Source organism: Heliangelus exortis, chromosome 1 (assembly GCF_036169615.1).
Source record: "Heliangelus exortis chromosome 1, bHelExo1.hap1, whole genome shotgun sequence".
NCBI lineage: Eukaryota > Metazoa > Chordata > Aves > Apodiformes > Trochilidae > Heliangelus > Heliangelus exortis.
Window position 1 is genome coordinate 131,222,371 of NC_092422.1, and position 15,542 is coordinate 131,237,912.

The 15,542-nt window shown below is 39.6% G+C and overlaps 1 protein-coding gene across 7 annotated transcripts in view; it reads left to right on the forward strand.

Moving 5' to 3' along the window:
* Positions 1-15,542, forward strand: part of OSBPL8 (oxysterol binding protein like 8) — an 81,645-nt gene that overhangs the window by 25,957 nt on the left and 40,146 nt on the right. For 3 of the 7 annotated variants that reach the window (XM_071766456.1, XM_071766474.1, XM_071766517.1), the window contains exons 3-4: positions 3,085-3,121; positions 7,766-7,903. In XM_071766456.1, coding sequence (XP_071622557.1) covers positions 3,085-3,121; positions 7,766-7,903 — 175 coding nt within the window. The remainder of the gene's footprint in view (positions 1-3,084; positions 3,122-7,765; positions 7,904-15,542) is intronic. The other 4 variants (XM_071766480.1, XM_071766499.1, XM_071766466.1 and 1 more) reach the window with 3 other exon arrangements.

Sequence of the window (15,542 nt, forward strand, 5' to 3'; positions counted from 1 at the left end):
CAGTATTTCTTAATGGAATAAGGAGCAGAAAAGGCAGGAGGAGTGATAATTTTTTTGTAAGAGTTGATAATCTGTGCTAATTATAAGATTTTTTTAAGTAGTGAAAATACCATATTTTTCTTTCTAAGCACTATTTAAAAAAGACAGGAAAGGATAGTGGGTCCTGTGACACTTAAGTATCATCATAATGTTGAAGTTATTTAAGAATTTAGTTCTGCCATAAGCTGTGTTATGTGGAAGTACACTAATAGCAGAAACAGAAAATGTGTTTTAGTTTCCAGAGCTTGTTTCTGATACAAAGCACTGCCTGTCAAAGGCAAAATAGGGTATCTTTCCTCAAACAGAGGAGAAGCTGAGGTTCAGCACCTCCTTAGTGACAAACTTAATTTGTGATTGTTCAACTACTTCTTAGAGATAGTAATTTAACCAAGTGTTTTATAACTGTTTTAATAGATACAGTTTTTTGTTTAGTAGCAGTTGTTATAAGCTTTGTTTCTGAGAAATCAGCTATCTGAAGATAGTACTTTTCCAAAGCACAGAGCTACTTTTATATGAAAACATAAATTGGACTGCTGTCTCGTGATGGTTTGTATTGCTGGTGTTATTCCTTCCTTCGGCTTAATCTAAAACTGTACTGGTAGAAAGGCTAGGTTTTGTATGTTGTGGTAGCAACATTTTTAACTAAATATGCCTCAGCAGAAGCTAAATCAGTTAAATCTCAGTGTTGAGAACCTGCCTTGTCAAAAAGAATTGCTCCATAATCTATATTGAAAGTCATCAGTTAAGTAAATGTGAAAGTAAGGATAGGCCATGTCTCTGGAAGTGTGTTTATTCTAAATACACAAAACTAAGAGAAACAAAAATTGTGGGAGGTGATTGACAGTAATGCCTTGAGGACATTCTTTTCAGAGAAAACACTGAAGCAGTAAAATTGGCACTCTCTTTTTCCATAGGGGTTTTAATATCCCATCTGCAATCATATGAATTGCAGATGATGGAGGTGCAATGGGCTATTGGAATATGAAAAGGTGTTCTGGCCAAAAATAGTCTCATTTCATTATCAACATCTTGCATCAGTAATTATAAATGTATATTCTGTGGGGTTTAGATAAATAACAGGCCTAAATACTTAATATGAAGAGAGTGAAGAGGGGGTTGACCAGCAACCAGGGCAGTTTGGTGTGTAAACAGAATGTCTGTGGGAGAAGATCAGGGACAGAGTTAGACAGGCTTGTGTTTCAGCCTCTGGCGTAGGAGCTGTTTGTACCCATTCATAGATTAGCCATGCAATGCTAAAATATTTACATAAGAAGTCCCTGCATCCTCTTGGGTGACAAGTTGCCCTGCTTTGTGGTGTCATGTGGTATCTTGGTCAAGGCTGCTTGAGAGGAAGGTGTTGAGACAGGAGCTGGTGCTGTGCTTTTGCTGATGAGTGCTGCACAGTGGTGTTCCAGGCCCTCAGTCAGTTGCTGGGTCTCTGTACAGTCACTGCAGGCTCCTCTATCTTGAATAGTGAGATATTGAAAAACAGCTTAGGGTAATACAGTTCCAGTCTGAAGATAAATTGTTTCCTAGTCTGCAGTATGTTACCTGTGCATTATAAAGAAAGACTTTGCCTTGAAAACCATTGAGGTTCTTGACTACATTTGAAGAACTAGTACCTAAACCTGTCTGGTAAGTGCATAAGTTTCCCTGAGCAGTGTTTCACTCTTTGAATGTAGTCCCTGACAGAGTTATAAAGTTTATAAAGTTGTTTAGCAAGTGCACTTAGAATTTATTTCAGCTTCCCATGTTTTCAGTTCTTTTCCAGGAAGTGAAAGATTAGGAAAGAAGGGTACCCTCATCTTTCCAATTATGTTTGCAATTGCAGTATTCTCATTGCAGTTCTTTACATTTGCATGTTGCAGTGTCAATTCAAGACCCCTTGGCAGCTGTGAAGGATGAAAATCTTTTTTGAGATCAGGAGTGGAAGGCAAAAGTCCTGCTTGCTAAGATTTTTCTTTTTCTTTGTTAGTGTCCTGTTTAGTCCTGATAATGGAAAGGTGTAGTTGCATCCTCTTCAAAGCAGAGCAAGGATTTCTCTTCTTTATGAAGCTGCAGGTTTATCTGGGGGGGGAGGGGGAGGGGCAGTATGTGGGGCGGTATATAGAAGATACAGCATGTTTAAATTTATTTTATTTTCAAAGAGGAAGTGTTTATGCTTATTGGTATACTTGTTTTCTCACTTTCTGTTGTTCATGAGTTTCAAATGACATAAGTGGAACCTCTATATATAGCTGAGCACAGAGGGATCTTAGCTTTGGTTGTGGCCTTGTGTAGCAATTATTTATAAAGGCTTCCAGATCAAATGTCAGAAAGGACTGTGGACTAGTACTATGTAATTATGCTCCTGTAGTGCCTGTGTTAGCATGCAGTGGGACAGAAATTTTTTTATAACTCAATTCTTTGGAAATATTTTTTTATAAAGGTCTTCTTAAATTTAAAACTCCACTGCTTGTCTTGCATCCTAAGCAGTTTAAAATGTTACCTATGTTTGCAGATGAACTGAATCCATGGTGTCTAAATTTGTGTTTGTGTTCAAAAGAAGTTGTCTTGGGTCTGGCATTAGTGGATTCTTGTGCATTACTGATGTGCAAAACATCTGTCTGAAAGTGAAGCAGTTCTGGAAACAAATTTTGTATTATTTCAGCTTTCTTCAGAGATTTAATCTTCTGAAAACGTTCCAGCTAAAAATTTCTCAATATATTGTGTATCAAGTCATATGAGCACTAAATTGCTGATGGAGAGGTTCCAGTCAGAATTAGCAGCTGGAGCAGTTGCTGTTTACTAACCATATATGATGATGGCTTCTGGTAATGGCTTCTCTATGAGCATATTTTTGTCACTTTTGTTGCTTCGACTTTTCTGAACTGCTGAGTCTCTTGAGATCTTGCCTTTGGTATTGAGGTGCATATTGTATTTTAGTTATGAACTAACACTGTTTTTATTGTCCTTCTTCTTTCTGGCTGCTGCTGCTTTTGTGCACTTGCTTCTTCTTGGCCTGGATTTTTTTGTTTGCTGTTCTTCAATTATATGTGTACACAGCATCATGGTGATAACAGAGACTCTTATGGACCATCAAGTAAGTGACACCCCTCTCCTACATATGTGTTTTGCCTATGCATTCATAATAGCATATATTTTTTGCATATAGGCTGCTGGGCTAAATGCTAGTTTTTCTTCTGTGTTGTAGTTGAGAAGCTGAAGTACAATAAAAATTACTGTTGAAAAAGTATTTCACCTGGCATACCAGTCATCTAAATGTTTCCCTACATTAGCCTTTTGTTGTTGTTTCTTTGTTTGTTTTTTAATGGCAGAAGTTTATTCACCTCTTGCAGTCATGGCTAGAAAAAAAAAGAAATTTTTTCATTACTTGCCTGGCAGGTAAAAATATTTATCAGTTAGAAATGTTACTTTCAAATGTTACTCTAGTACAGATAATAAAGACCTGGAAATAATACTTAAGAAACAGGGTGTTTTTTGAGCTTATGTGTTCACAGTGCTATGTGGTTCACTTAATATATTCATGTCTTCAGAAATTACCAGGTGTATATACTGTAATACTCAAATTAAGCAGTGGGTCTGGCGTGGTGATAGGAAAAACTTCAGTGTGTTTTTGTATGTGTGCACACAGCTAAAGACTTGTTAGTGCCATTGGTTCATGTCAGTATGATTGTACGTTTGGCAGAATCATTTTGCCTGGGACTTTGCATATGTGGGGAAGGAAAAGGTTCAGGTACAAATTCTCTTTTTTTGTTGTGAGAAACATGGTCAGAAGCCATAGTTTTAGCTGATGTTTCTTATTATGAAGGTTAAAAAAATGGAATTAAATTATAATAAACCTCTTTCTGTATCTGATACCCTTACACTATTTTCAAGGCTGTAGGCAATTTCACATGCTTGTAGAAACAGAAGAACTGGGAATCTGCCACTTCAGATACATTTTGGTTTTCATAGCTTTTTCTAGTGAAATAAATTGTTTGTAAAGACACCAATATGTATTTGTTCTGATGCATGAATATTACTGACAAACTATAGTACTGATTTTATGGCCAGTGTGTGCAAAGGCCTCACCAGGGCTGAGTACAGGGGCAGAATCCCTTCCCTGGACCTGCTGGCCACGCTGTTCCTGATCCGGGCCAGGATGCCATTGGCCTTCTTGGCCACCTGGGCACACTGCTGGCTCATGTTCAGCTTCCTGTCAATCCAGACTCCCAGGTCCCTTTCTGCCTGGCTGCTCTCAGCCACTCTATGCCCAGCCTGGAGCTCCCCATGGGGTTGTTGTGGCCAAAGTGCAGGACCCGGCACTTGGCCGTGTTGAACCTCATCCCATTGGAATCAGCCCAACTCTCCAGGCTGTCCAGGTCCCTCTGCAGAGTCCTCCTGCCTTCCAGCTGATCCACACTCCCCCCCAGCTCAGTGTCATCTGTGAATTTGCTAATGGTGGACTCAGTCCCCTCATCTAAATCATCAATGAAGATATTAAACAGAACTGGGCCCAGCACTGATCCCTGGGGGACACCACTGGGGAGCGGCCACCAATTGGATCAGCACCGTTCAGCACCACTCTCTGGGGGCCTCCAGCAGTTCCTAACCCAGCACAGAGTGCTCCTGTCTGAGCCCTGGGCTGACAGCTTTTCCAGGAGAATCCTATGGGAATGGTGTCAAAGGCTTTGCTGAAGCCCAGGGAGACTCCATCCACATCCTTCCCCTCCCACCAGGTGGGTCACCTGAGCATAAAAGGAGATCAGGTTGGTCAGACAGGACCTGCCCTTCCTAACCCCATGCTGGCTGGGTCTGATCCCCTGTCCATCCTGTAGGTGCTGTGTGATTGCCCCCAGGATGATCTGCTCCGTAGCCCTGCCAGGCACTGAGGTCAGGCTGACAGGCCTGGAGTTTCCTGGGTCCCCCTTCTGTCCCTTTTTGTGGATTGCTGTGACATTCCCCAACTTCCAATCACCTGGGACCTCTCCAGGGATCCAGAACTGTTGGTAAATGATGGAGAGCGGCTTGGGGAGCTCTTCCCCAGCTCCCTCATCACCCTGGGATGGATCCCATCTGGTCCCATAGACTTGTGAGGATCCAAGTGCCTCAGCAGGTCACAAACTGTTCCCTCCAGGATTACAGGGGGGGCTGTTCAGCTTCTTATTTCTCTCTACAAGCCCCAGAAGCAGCTGTCCTCAGGACACCCTGTCTGACTGTTGAAAACTGAGGTAAAGAAAGTGTTAAATACCTCAGCCTTTTCCTCATCTTTGGTAACTGTTTTCCCCCATGCTCAACAAAGAATGGAGGTCTTCCCTGCCCCTTCTTTTGCTGTTGATGTATCCATAGAAAGACTTTTGTTTTCCTTAACAGAAGTGAGTTCAGAAGACTGAGTTCAAATTGTGCTTTCATCTCTCTAATTTTCTTTCTACATGACCTAACTATATTCCTACACTCTTCCTGAGTATCCAGCCCTTTTCCTTGTAGTTTGTAAGCTCTCTTTTTAACCTGGATTTCTTTCAGTATCTCCCTGATCAGCCAGACCAGTCATCTTCCCCTCCTGGTTGCCTTTCAGCACACAGGGACAGTTTGCTCCTGTGCATTCAACACTTGCTTCTTGAAGTACACCCATCCCTCCTGGACCCCTTTGTTTCCAAGGACTGTTTCCCAGGGAACACTCTGAATCAGTCTTCTGAAATGGCCAAAATCTGCCCTTCTTAAGTCCAGCATAGAGGTTTTATTGATGGCCGTCCTTGCATCCCTGAGTATTGAAAACTCTGTTATTTCATGGTCACTGTGCTCCAGATGGCCTCTGACCACTACATCTCCCACCAGCCTCTCTCTGTTTGTACACAGAGGGTCTAGTGGGGACCCATCCCTGGTGGGCTCAGTTACCAGCTGGAGTAGGAGATTATCCTCTGTATGCTCCAGGAATTTCCTGGACTGCCTCTTCTCTGCTGTGTGGAGTTCCCAGCAGACACCTGGCAGATTAAAGTCACCCAGGAGGACAAGGGCTGGTGATCTTGAGACACCTGCCAGCTGCTTGTAGAATAGTTCATCACCCTCATCAGCCTGGTTGGGTGGTCTATTACAGACTCCCACCAGGGTGTCAGCCTTATTGGCCTTTTGATCCACAAGCACTCAACCTTATTGTTCCTGACCTTGAGTTCTACAGAGTAAAGAGACTCTCTAACATACAGAGCCACCCCTCCACCTCTTCTACCTTGTCTCTCCCTCCTGAAGAGCTTTTAGATATCCATGGCAGCACTCCAGTCATGAGAGTCATCCCACCATGTTTCTGTGATGGTGACTACATCAGAGCTTTCCTGCTGCTCTTGTTTGTTACCCATACTGTGTGCATTGGTGTACATGCACTTCAGCTGGGCTGCTGATTTCACTCTTAACTCAGGCTTTCCATCCTTAGGCTCATCTCTGGAGAGCCTGGTTTCAATCCCTTCCCCTTTCAAACCTAGTTTAAAGCCCTCCTGATCAGCCCCACCAACTTATGGGCTGTAGTCCTATTGACCCTGCTAGGCAGATGAAGCCCATCTGAACTGGGTACCATGAAATTTGCCCCATGGTCAAAAAACTCCAAGTTCTGCCAGTGGCACCAATCCTTTAGCCAGCTGTTGATAAGATGGGTTTTCCTAGTCCTCTCCTCATTCATCCCTACTGCAGGATGGGATGAATGCTACTGCAGAAACTGAGGCAAATGCCTCCTGTGCTCCAGTGTTTGTAATCCGTCTCATAGAAAGGGTATGACAAGAAGACCCTCTAAAGGAGGCAAATAGAGAAAAATCCAGGGTAATGCATCAAATCATTACTACATAGGAGAAAAGATAGTGATTAAGAAAGATACATCACCACTTGCATACGTTACCATCATCCAGATCCACAGTCTCTGGGGAGCTCTGGTTGCAGTGAGGATTTGGAGCACCCTTCCTGGCAAGTGGAAAAATCCTACGTGGTGTGTCCACCTGTAGGTGAGGCATCCAAAGTTGCTGCGAGAGGGCCCAGCCTTCTGTCCTTACAAATCAGCAAATCAGAATGACTTGCATATTTTGCTATGCAGAACTATCTTGTTCATGCCCCCTGACCAACCAAGATTGAGACTTGGCCAGAGTCCAGGAGATGGGTGATAGGGTTTCCTAAAATATTGTCTCCAAACGTCAAGTCAGCACAAATGATATTTGAGATGGTTAGCTGCTGGCATCAGCATACTGATGCAAAAGGTAGCTGGTGGCATCAGCATAGCTGTTGTTATAACCCAATACAATACCCACTGATACAAAGGTTATTAGTAAAAAAGACAGGATTCATCTGTAGGTCAACTCTGGCTTGGGCCTGTTGTCCAAGCCTTAGCACTGGATCTGGAAAGTTGTTTCCTGGGTTAGCTGTGTTATGGCTTGTTAAACCAAGAACTATGATAAATGCAGTTAAGGAAGCATCCTTTCAGAAGTTAAGTAACAGTCCAGTGCTGTTCTGTATTTGATAGCAGCCTTTCCTACCTGCTTCTGATTTTTGTTTTAATCTTCCACTCCTGTCTTAGGGTTGTCCTGTCAGCTCCTTTCTGCCATCCCATCCAAAGCAAATCTCTGATTTGCAGTCTCATTTTCTAGATTTTTTTTTTTTTTTTGCAAGACTGCGTCTGAATACCAGTTTTATAAATACTAGTGAAGTTGTTAATAAAAATCTGTGCCCAAGAACAGAACATTACTCAATGAGAATCCACTTTCACTTTCAGCAGTGGTAACAAACAGCGATGAATCACAGCATTTAACTCTGGGAAAAATGAGCCAGCGCCAGGGAAAAGAAGCCTATTTTACCCCATCCAAAGAGTTATTACAACCATCTCTCAGCCCAGGAACTGCCCACAGCCATGGTAAGACAAAGTTTTTTTTTATAGAGGTTTTAAAGAACTGAAATGCTGACATGAATTAATCTGTTCCAGATGTTGGTTCAAAACCACTACCTTTCACAAAAGAGAGGTAAGGAAGAAAGTATATTGAAATATTGTATGTGGTTCTTTGTATCCTTATGTGTTAATCTGAAAGAGGAAAAAAATGCATTAAGTGGTGCAATAGTTTATTAAAGCATGCTATGATTTGTAGAACAGTCCATGTGATGGTAAATCATCACCTGTATGTAATCCTGTAATTTATAGTCATGTTAATTTCAGAGTTGTTTTGCAGAAGTGGCATGATACACCACCTCAGCTTGGAACCTATGTGTAAATGTCTTTAAAAAATTACTTGTACTGAAATATCCTTCCCTTTAGGAAAGGGAGAAAAAAAAAGTTTCAACTCTACTTTTTGCCAGCTTTCAAACAGTCCATCTGTCTTGCTGTAGAAAACACTCAAGAACTGATCAGATGTAAAGGCGAAACTCAGCAGTTGACATGTTGATAATCTGTTTAAAAGCAAAAAACCAAGCCTAGTTGCTCTCCTTGTGCTTATTTGCATTTGAAACTGCTTGTGTTGTCCTGTTGCCTAAGATATCATTAGACATGTTTGTTACAGCGTGTGAAGTCGTTAATGAAAAGTTCAGGCTATTGTAATTAGTTTTCTCTCTCCTCTTATTCTTGAAAGCCGTGCTAGTCATTTATGCTTCCTGTAACTCTTGCCATGAGTAGTGTTTCTGCAATATTTTAATTTGTATGAGTCTTCCTAAATCCCATAGTTTGCTTTTTCAAAGCAATGATATTAGTCTGTCAGAGTAATAGAGGGAGCTTCTGGGGTAACTTTGAATGATTTTCATGCTTTCCCATTAAGTAGTGTTCAGATAAAAAGAAGAAAAAAAACTTTGAAACCAAAATTAGCTGTTGCTATGTCGAATCTGGTAGTCTTTTAGTGTTAAGAATTACTATGGTAGCATTTTCAGTGCTACCTACAGCTAGCTCTGTTATCTAAAAACTGCTGTTATCTCACAGGAAGAGCACCTGATGTTCTCTTGCTTCCATTGTGCTTAGACTGGAATAATTTTCTGTAGAATAGTCATACTGAATTTGGTTTTAATTTTTATTATGTTCAAAGAAATTTTTGGTTAGTCTCTCTATGTACTGTGTTGTATCACTTAGACAAATGTTGTAGTTATGTAAGTGTATTTTAATATTGTAGTAAAGTCTTCCTTTTCATGTTGCTATACCCACGAATTTATAAAAGCAAACTGCTATGCTTTTTTAAGTGCTTTCAATCATAGAAAAGTCATTAAAATGGACTTGAAAAGCACTAAGACTTGATTGCACGATGTCAGATTCCTTGCAGATACTGTTTTATCTTTGGTTGTTTTTCCCTCTGATTATTCCAGGGCTTTTATAATGTTTTTGAACTGGTTAAATGGATCTGTGCCTTTTTCACCATCAGTCCTCACTGACTTAGTCTCATAAGGAGTGCTGCTGAAGATCAGGATGTAGTTTCATGAACTTGCAGTCACTTTTGGTAGTGAAAAAGTATGATGTAGGCTTAGGCTTCAGCAACCTTTAATTACTAGCTTCTAGTGTTATATGCAACTCTGGAGGACTATGTTTGATTTTTATAGTGTGTGGTTGACCCACATTTAGAAGTTGGGTGGTTATTTTATGGTAGCTATTCCTACAGGGAAATGACAGTGCTGGTGAAAATATGAACTTCTTATATAGGGAATAAGATATGCTGTTCAAGCCTGAAAAATATGAGTTTAAATATTTAAGCCTGACTATTGCAACTGAAATCCAATTAGAAAAAGTCTTTATAATAAATCTGTAGTATTCTATAATGAGAATATTCAGAAATATAGGAAACTACTAGGTATTTTTTTTTAAAGGCATTAATGTGAACTAAATGGAGATACTTTAAGTTTCTGATGCCTGAATACATTCTTAGAAGATGGGTAATGGAATAATTGAAAAGCATGTAGGCACAGGGTAAAATTGAAAATGAAAACAGAAAAATGTATGATACAGTCTTCAAAAAGCTGATTAAGTGTATATAAAGGGGAGCTGTGATATGGTTATTTGGCTTTTGGGCCTTCTTATTCTACAGGATTTTAAGATTCTTGAAGATATGTTGTCCTTTAGTCTAGGACTGAAGACTGCTTATCTTTTAGGCTACAGACTACCCTTTAAAGGTGTGGAGGTCAGACTTGCTTCCAGAAGAAAATTCAGCAAGGTTGTTTGACCAAAATGTATTAGGGAAATTGATAGGGGAGATGGTGCTTGTTTATTACATTATCAAGTTTGTGTAGCCAATCGGGAATTTTAATGCTGAAAGGCTAACACAGCTGTATGTGGCATTGTTCCTGACATGGACTCAGAAATAAATCCACAATGATTAAATTTATGTCTTACTCATCATTAGTTATCTAGAGTGTCATAGTAAGCCAATCCTGATCATAATTCTGTAATTGTAATTTGTTCTATAAATTCATTGAGCCTTTAAATGTCAGTGGCCTTAAGCTGGAGAATACCAAAATTCAAATGCCATCTAGTACAAAAGCTGATTACACTCAGATGTGTTGAGGTGCAAGAGTCATCAAAACAAACCTAAACACTAGCTTTTTGCAACCACAGCATGCAAGAAAGAATTTAATAAGGGTACAAAGTTTACTGAACTAGACAGGATTTCACATGCAGTGTCATACCACTGTTTCTAGAAAGCCAGCAATACAATTTTTCATGGAAGCTCTAAGCTCAGCCACACAAAGTTTTCTTAGAATTGTAACTGAGGCACTTCTGAAAGTGGACTTGAGCAGCTCCATATTGAGTTAATCTTGAAAAATTTTCCTGATTATCCTGACTTTTTATTGTATATATGTTAGAAAGTGTTTTCTAGATACCTTCACTCAACATCTCACAGTTTGCAAAATGACAAAAATGTATTCCGTGTTCTGTGACTGAAAAACAGAAGTGTCTTAAGTGCAGGGAGGTGGACTGACAGCAAAAGCAGTTACAGGTCTGCCAATAGTTATAGTGTTCATGAATGGAAAAAAGGAGGTGAGTCTGATTTTGAGGGAGGGTAAGGACATTTTTGGCTCTGCTGGGCTCATACTAAAGTCTATTTGCTCTGGAATAAGCATCTAAAAGACAGGATTTTAAATCCATACAGCAGTGCTTCTGGGGAGAAAATACAAATGTAGCTACTTTCTAACTCCACTGGTAGAATACTGATGCTTGCTTAAATACCAGCTTCCACTTTGCTTTCAACTATCACTTTCAAAATGTTAACACTTCTTTTTGATAATGGTATTTGGTTTGCAGATGGTAAAATCTTGCCAATCTATCTATTTCAAAATCAGGCTGTTGCCTGGGTAGTTGGATTATATCTAATCTTTGGTAATGATTTCTGGTTTTCCTCTCATTTCCTTTGACTTTACTCTCTATATCTAAATAGACTTAGTCATGCAAGTACCTTCATGCAGTCTTCTGTTTCCCCTAACTATATCCTATGAATAGAGAAACTGAAGAATAACTAAAAGATTTATTATCTTGACACAGTAAATTCAACCTATTGTTAGCATGACAATGCTTACCTCACTTCATCTTTCTGTTAAGTCTGTCTCACTTCTTCAACAGTAGAGGACTATTAGAAGGCTTGTTGAGGCTCTCTTGCAAGCTTATTTTTTAACACTTCGATATTAACTGTATAATTAATATTGCTCTACAGAGAAGGTGCCTAACTTCAGAAGTAAGTGCATCTGATGTCTTAGAAAAAATGTTAACAGTCTTGCTTTCTTCTTCCATGTGGGAATTCTGTCTAAAATGTTGCAAGCCCATGCACTTGAAATCTTGGTCTCTCTCACTGTATTCTTGAGAGGTGTTTTAATTTGTCTTACCTTGTTTTCTGATGATGAGGATGTCATCAACAGCATTGTGGGCTTGTTGTTCTTTAGGTAGTTCTGAGTTAATATCTGTTGTATTGCTGCAGGAACTCTGGTGGTCACTTTTCAGTTTTAGAACCAAGCATACCTTATGGAGGTGAAGCCTCCCGTTCTGAAAAACTGAGAGACTTACTGGAATAGCTTTAGTGATGATTGTCTCAGATGGGATGTGAGTGAGGTTCTGGTCATAGTAATCAAAGAAGGAGTATATCAAGGAATCAAATAATCTGGTTTTAGTTTGTGTTACCCGACCAAACTGCCTGTGAAATGTTTTAACTTCTGCTGTTTTGTGGTTAATCCCCTCAGTTATCCTGACCTCCTGCTTTCTTACTGTACTGCACACTCTGGCACATTCCTCTCTGCAAGTCATTGTATGTTTATTAAAACCTGCCATTTCTGAAGTGCTACTCCACTCATTATTTGTGGCTTGGGTAAATTGAATGTCCTCCTTTCTGTGTGGGTTATAGCTTTGTGAAAGGGTGGTACTGCGTTTGAAACAGCAGGGCTGATTACTGTGAAACTTCTTGAGTAAGTTCTCTTTCTCCATGACAATCTCTGCAGAGGTTGCCTACTTGAACCTGATCTGTGGGCTGAGATGAAAATTTGAAACCTGAGCAGTGGGCAAGCCTATTTACTTTGGGTGGGAGGTGCTGAGCAGGGGTGTTTGCAAGCTACAAGGTGCAGCCAATTAGAGTTGCAAGCAAGGTGCTTGGGAGCCTTGGTGTTCATTCATGACCACTCTCAAGGATGCCTCTGAAATTCATCCTCAGCTAAACTATCCTCCATTTAAAAATACCAGTAGACAAAAATACTTGCTGAATGAACCTTAACACTGTAAACTACCAACACAGTTTGTAGCTGTATGGTTCATATGTCTTTTTTCTGAGTCAGATATTGGTGTCTGAAGGCAAGTATATCTTCAATAATCTTATTTTGCTAAATACAAGAAATACATTTGCACCTGAAGTCCTTGTGTAAAAATCAGGTACTGGATAAAACACATTGATAGGTGTGATGGTAGAGCAGTGCATTCTTTCTACTTTCTGCGTGCTGCAAAGAATGTTTATACTGTCTGTAGAGAATTCTTTACAATCTTTTATTTGACTTGGGGGAAGATTCTACTGGAAAACATAGCATTGTCAAGTTGTCAGGGCAAATCATTGTCAGACTTGAAGAGCTTGCCTAAAAAGCTTCTGTCTTCTTTTCCTTTTAGCTTTTATGGAATTCTCCCTTAAGAAGGTTTTGGGGTTTCCCTATATACCTCTAAGGGGAAAGAAATTGTTTTACTTTTGATCACTAGATCTACTCTTAGTTGTATAATTGTGTTAGTATCAGTTGGGGTAATCTGTTCATTATTTAAAACTTCTAGAACCTGTATAGAAAGGATTATTAAGTTTATAATTGCTCATTTGGATAGTGCAGAATATATTTGATTTGCATTTAGTTTCTATGATTGAATTTCACACCTTTACAATTCAGAGAGGTCTCTTCCGATAAGCCTGTGTTTTTTCAGCTGTAAATATTTTTCAGGTGGATATATGTTTTAAAACCAAAACTAGACTTTGACAAAAGTGTTTATGTGCTGTTGAAATCAACCTTGACTTCTGTTTGCCTTTATTTTATACACTGAGGTTTAAGTTTTGCTTCAGATGTTATCCTGGAAGAATGTCTTAAACATGGGGTTATTTATTTTTCAGCCAACATTTATTATTGAAGAAGCCCTGACTGAATTGTTTATATAAGAAATGCTTTCTGTCCCTTAGAGAATGCAAACAGCAGATAAATTTTCCTCCTTTAAAGGGATGCTCAACAGATTGACTGAGAAATTAATTCTTCCCCACCTGCCTCCCCAACAGATGAATCAAATATTTCAGTAATGTTGTTTTTCTTCTACTGATTTGGGTATTATAGAAAATGGATAAACCAGAAGACCTTTTCTCCCTTTCAGTGGCATATTTAGTCTAGTGCCTGCTTTTGTGAAGTACTTTGTTTCTTTTATGTGGAAACTTATTTTTTCATCTAAACTTTGGTACATACCTGATGCATTTAGGCTAGACTGCAGATTCTCTTTGTTTTATAGAGGGTTTTTAGCTATGCCTGACGTCTGCAATTGGACTTGGCTGTAGTTCTATTCGTGGATATTTAGAAGTTGTGTGAACTTCAAGTTGTGTATGTTAGTGCATTTTCTAAGTGTATCAATTATTAAGGCACTGGGAACTGATAGAAGGCTTCATGGGATGCTAGTAAAAGGTCAATTAATGAATTACACTAATTTCATTTTTTTTCAATAGATTTGTCTATTCTGTCTGAATTTATTTTCAGAGAGGGGAGAAGAGGGCAAAGGATTTAAAAATTTTTTTTGTCAAATAGATGATGCCTAATGAAGTGCACCTTTCCATGTACAGAACGTGCAAATTAAAGGACTTCCAACTACTTAAAAGTATAGGTGTCCTTTTAGGAATCAATTGTATTACTGCGAGGAATTAAAAGGGTTTCTAAGAACTTTGGGCACTGAGTATGTGTAGAGTAGAAAGCAGTTTAATATCACAGGATGACACTTACGTGTTAAAACCTTCAGCTTAGAATAATGCTATGGAAAAAAATGCTTTTTTTGTTAAGTGTTCCAGATTCCTTTTGATCTAACAGCCTTTCAGTTGTGTGTCAGCTCTTTCTCCAGCAAAATATACATCTTTGAACTAGTTGAAGCAAATGAGCATGTACATCACAAGCTGTTGAACAGGTGGAGAACTAGTCAATTTTTACAGCCAAATGATGTAATTAACTGTTATACCACTTGAGGCTCAAGTCATATGAGGATGACTTGGTGGGAGAGGAGGGAGATGAAGGGGAGGAAGCTTTAATTTTATTTTTTTCCTTTCCCTCTCCTTTGCTGTGGAGAAACAATTACTTTTTGGCAAGAAGTACACTGTCTGTCCCTCCTAGATTTCTGTTGAGCAAAAGGTACTTAGAATACCTGGAGAACAGCTTCCTTGGTTGGGAGTTAGCTTCAGAGAGGGGAGATGTAACACTAGTCTTACTGAAATTATCTAGCCGAAGATTTGCATTTCAATTCTAAATGGAGAAAAGGGCATAGGAAAGAGAGATTTTTAATCTGTTATTGTACAGTTTGGTTACAGTGTCAAGTGACCTGAGAGGTCATGGAGAAAAATAAGGGAAAAATCTTCCAGATTACATTGTTTCCTCTAGTTTGAAGACTGTTTTGGAAGAACCTGGTAGACTGGCAGAGTCAGGCTTGGTAGTGGTTTCAGAAGTGGCTGGTACAGTGTCTGGAGACGGATGCTGACCAAGAGGTGTGGGTGGCTGGTTGCTGTACAAAGCAGTGTGGGTGGGTGGCCTCCCCTTCGTCTGTGCTACCCTGTCATTACAGAACAGGACACAGAGATGCCCTGATACCAGTGTCAGCAGAGTGTTCTGGGCAGGGTCATAGCCCTGACTCTGAAACATGAGAATACAGACCCATTAGGTGGGTAAGATAGGTCTGTAATGAGAGGATACTGTTCCTTCTGTGTGCTGGGGGGTTTCCTACTGCAGCTTTCTCTTGACTTTTATTAGAAAAAAATATAAAGCGTATTCTGAAGAGTTTTGGAGCAAGGTAGTTATCTTTGTTTTGCAGCCAAGAAGATAGATTTGGAGAAGTGATGTGGAAC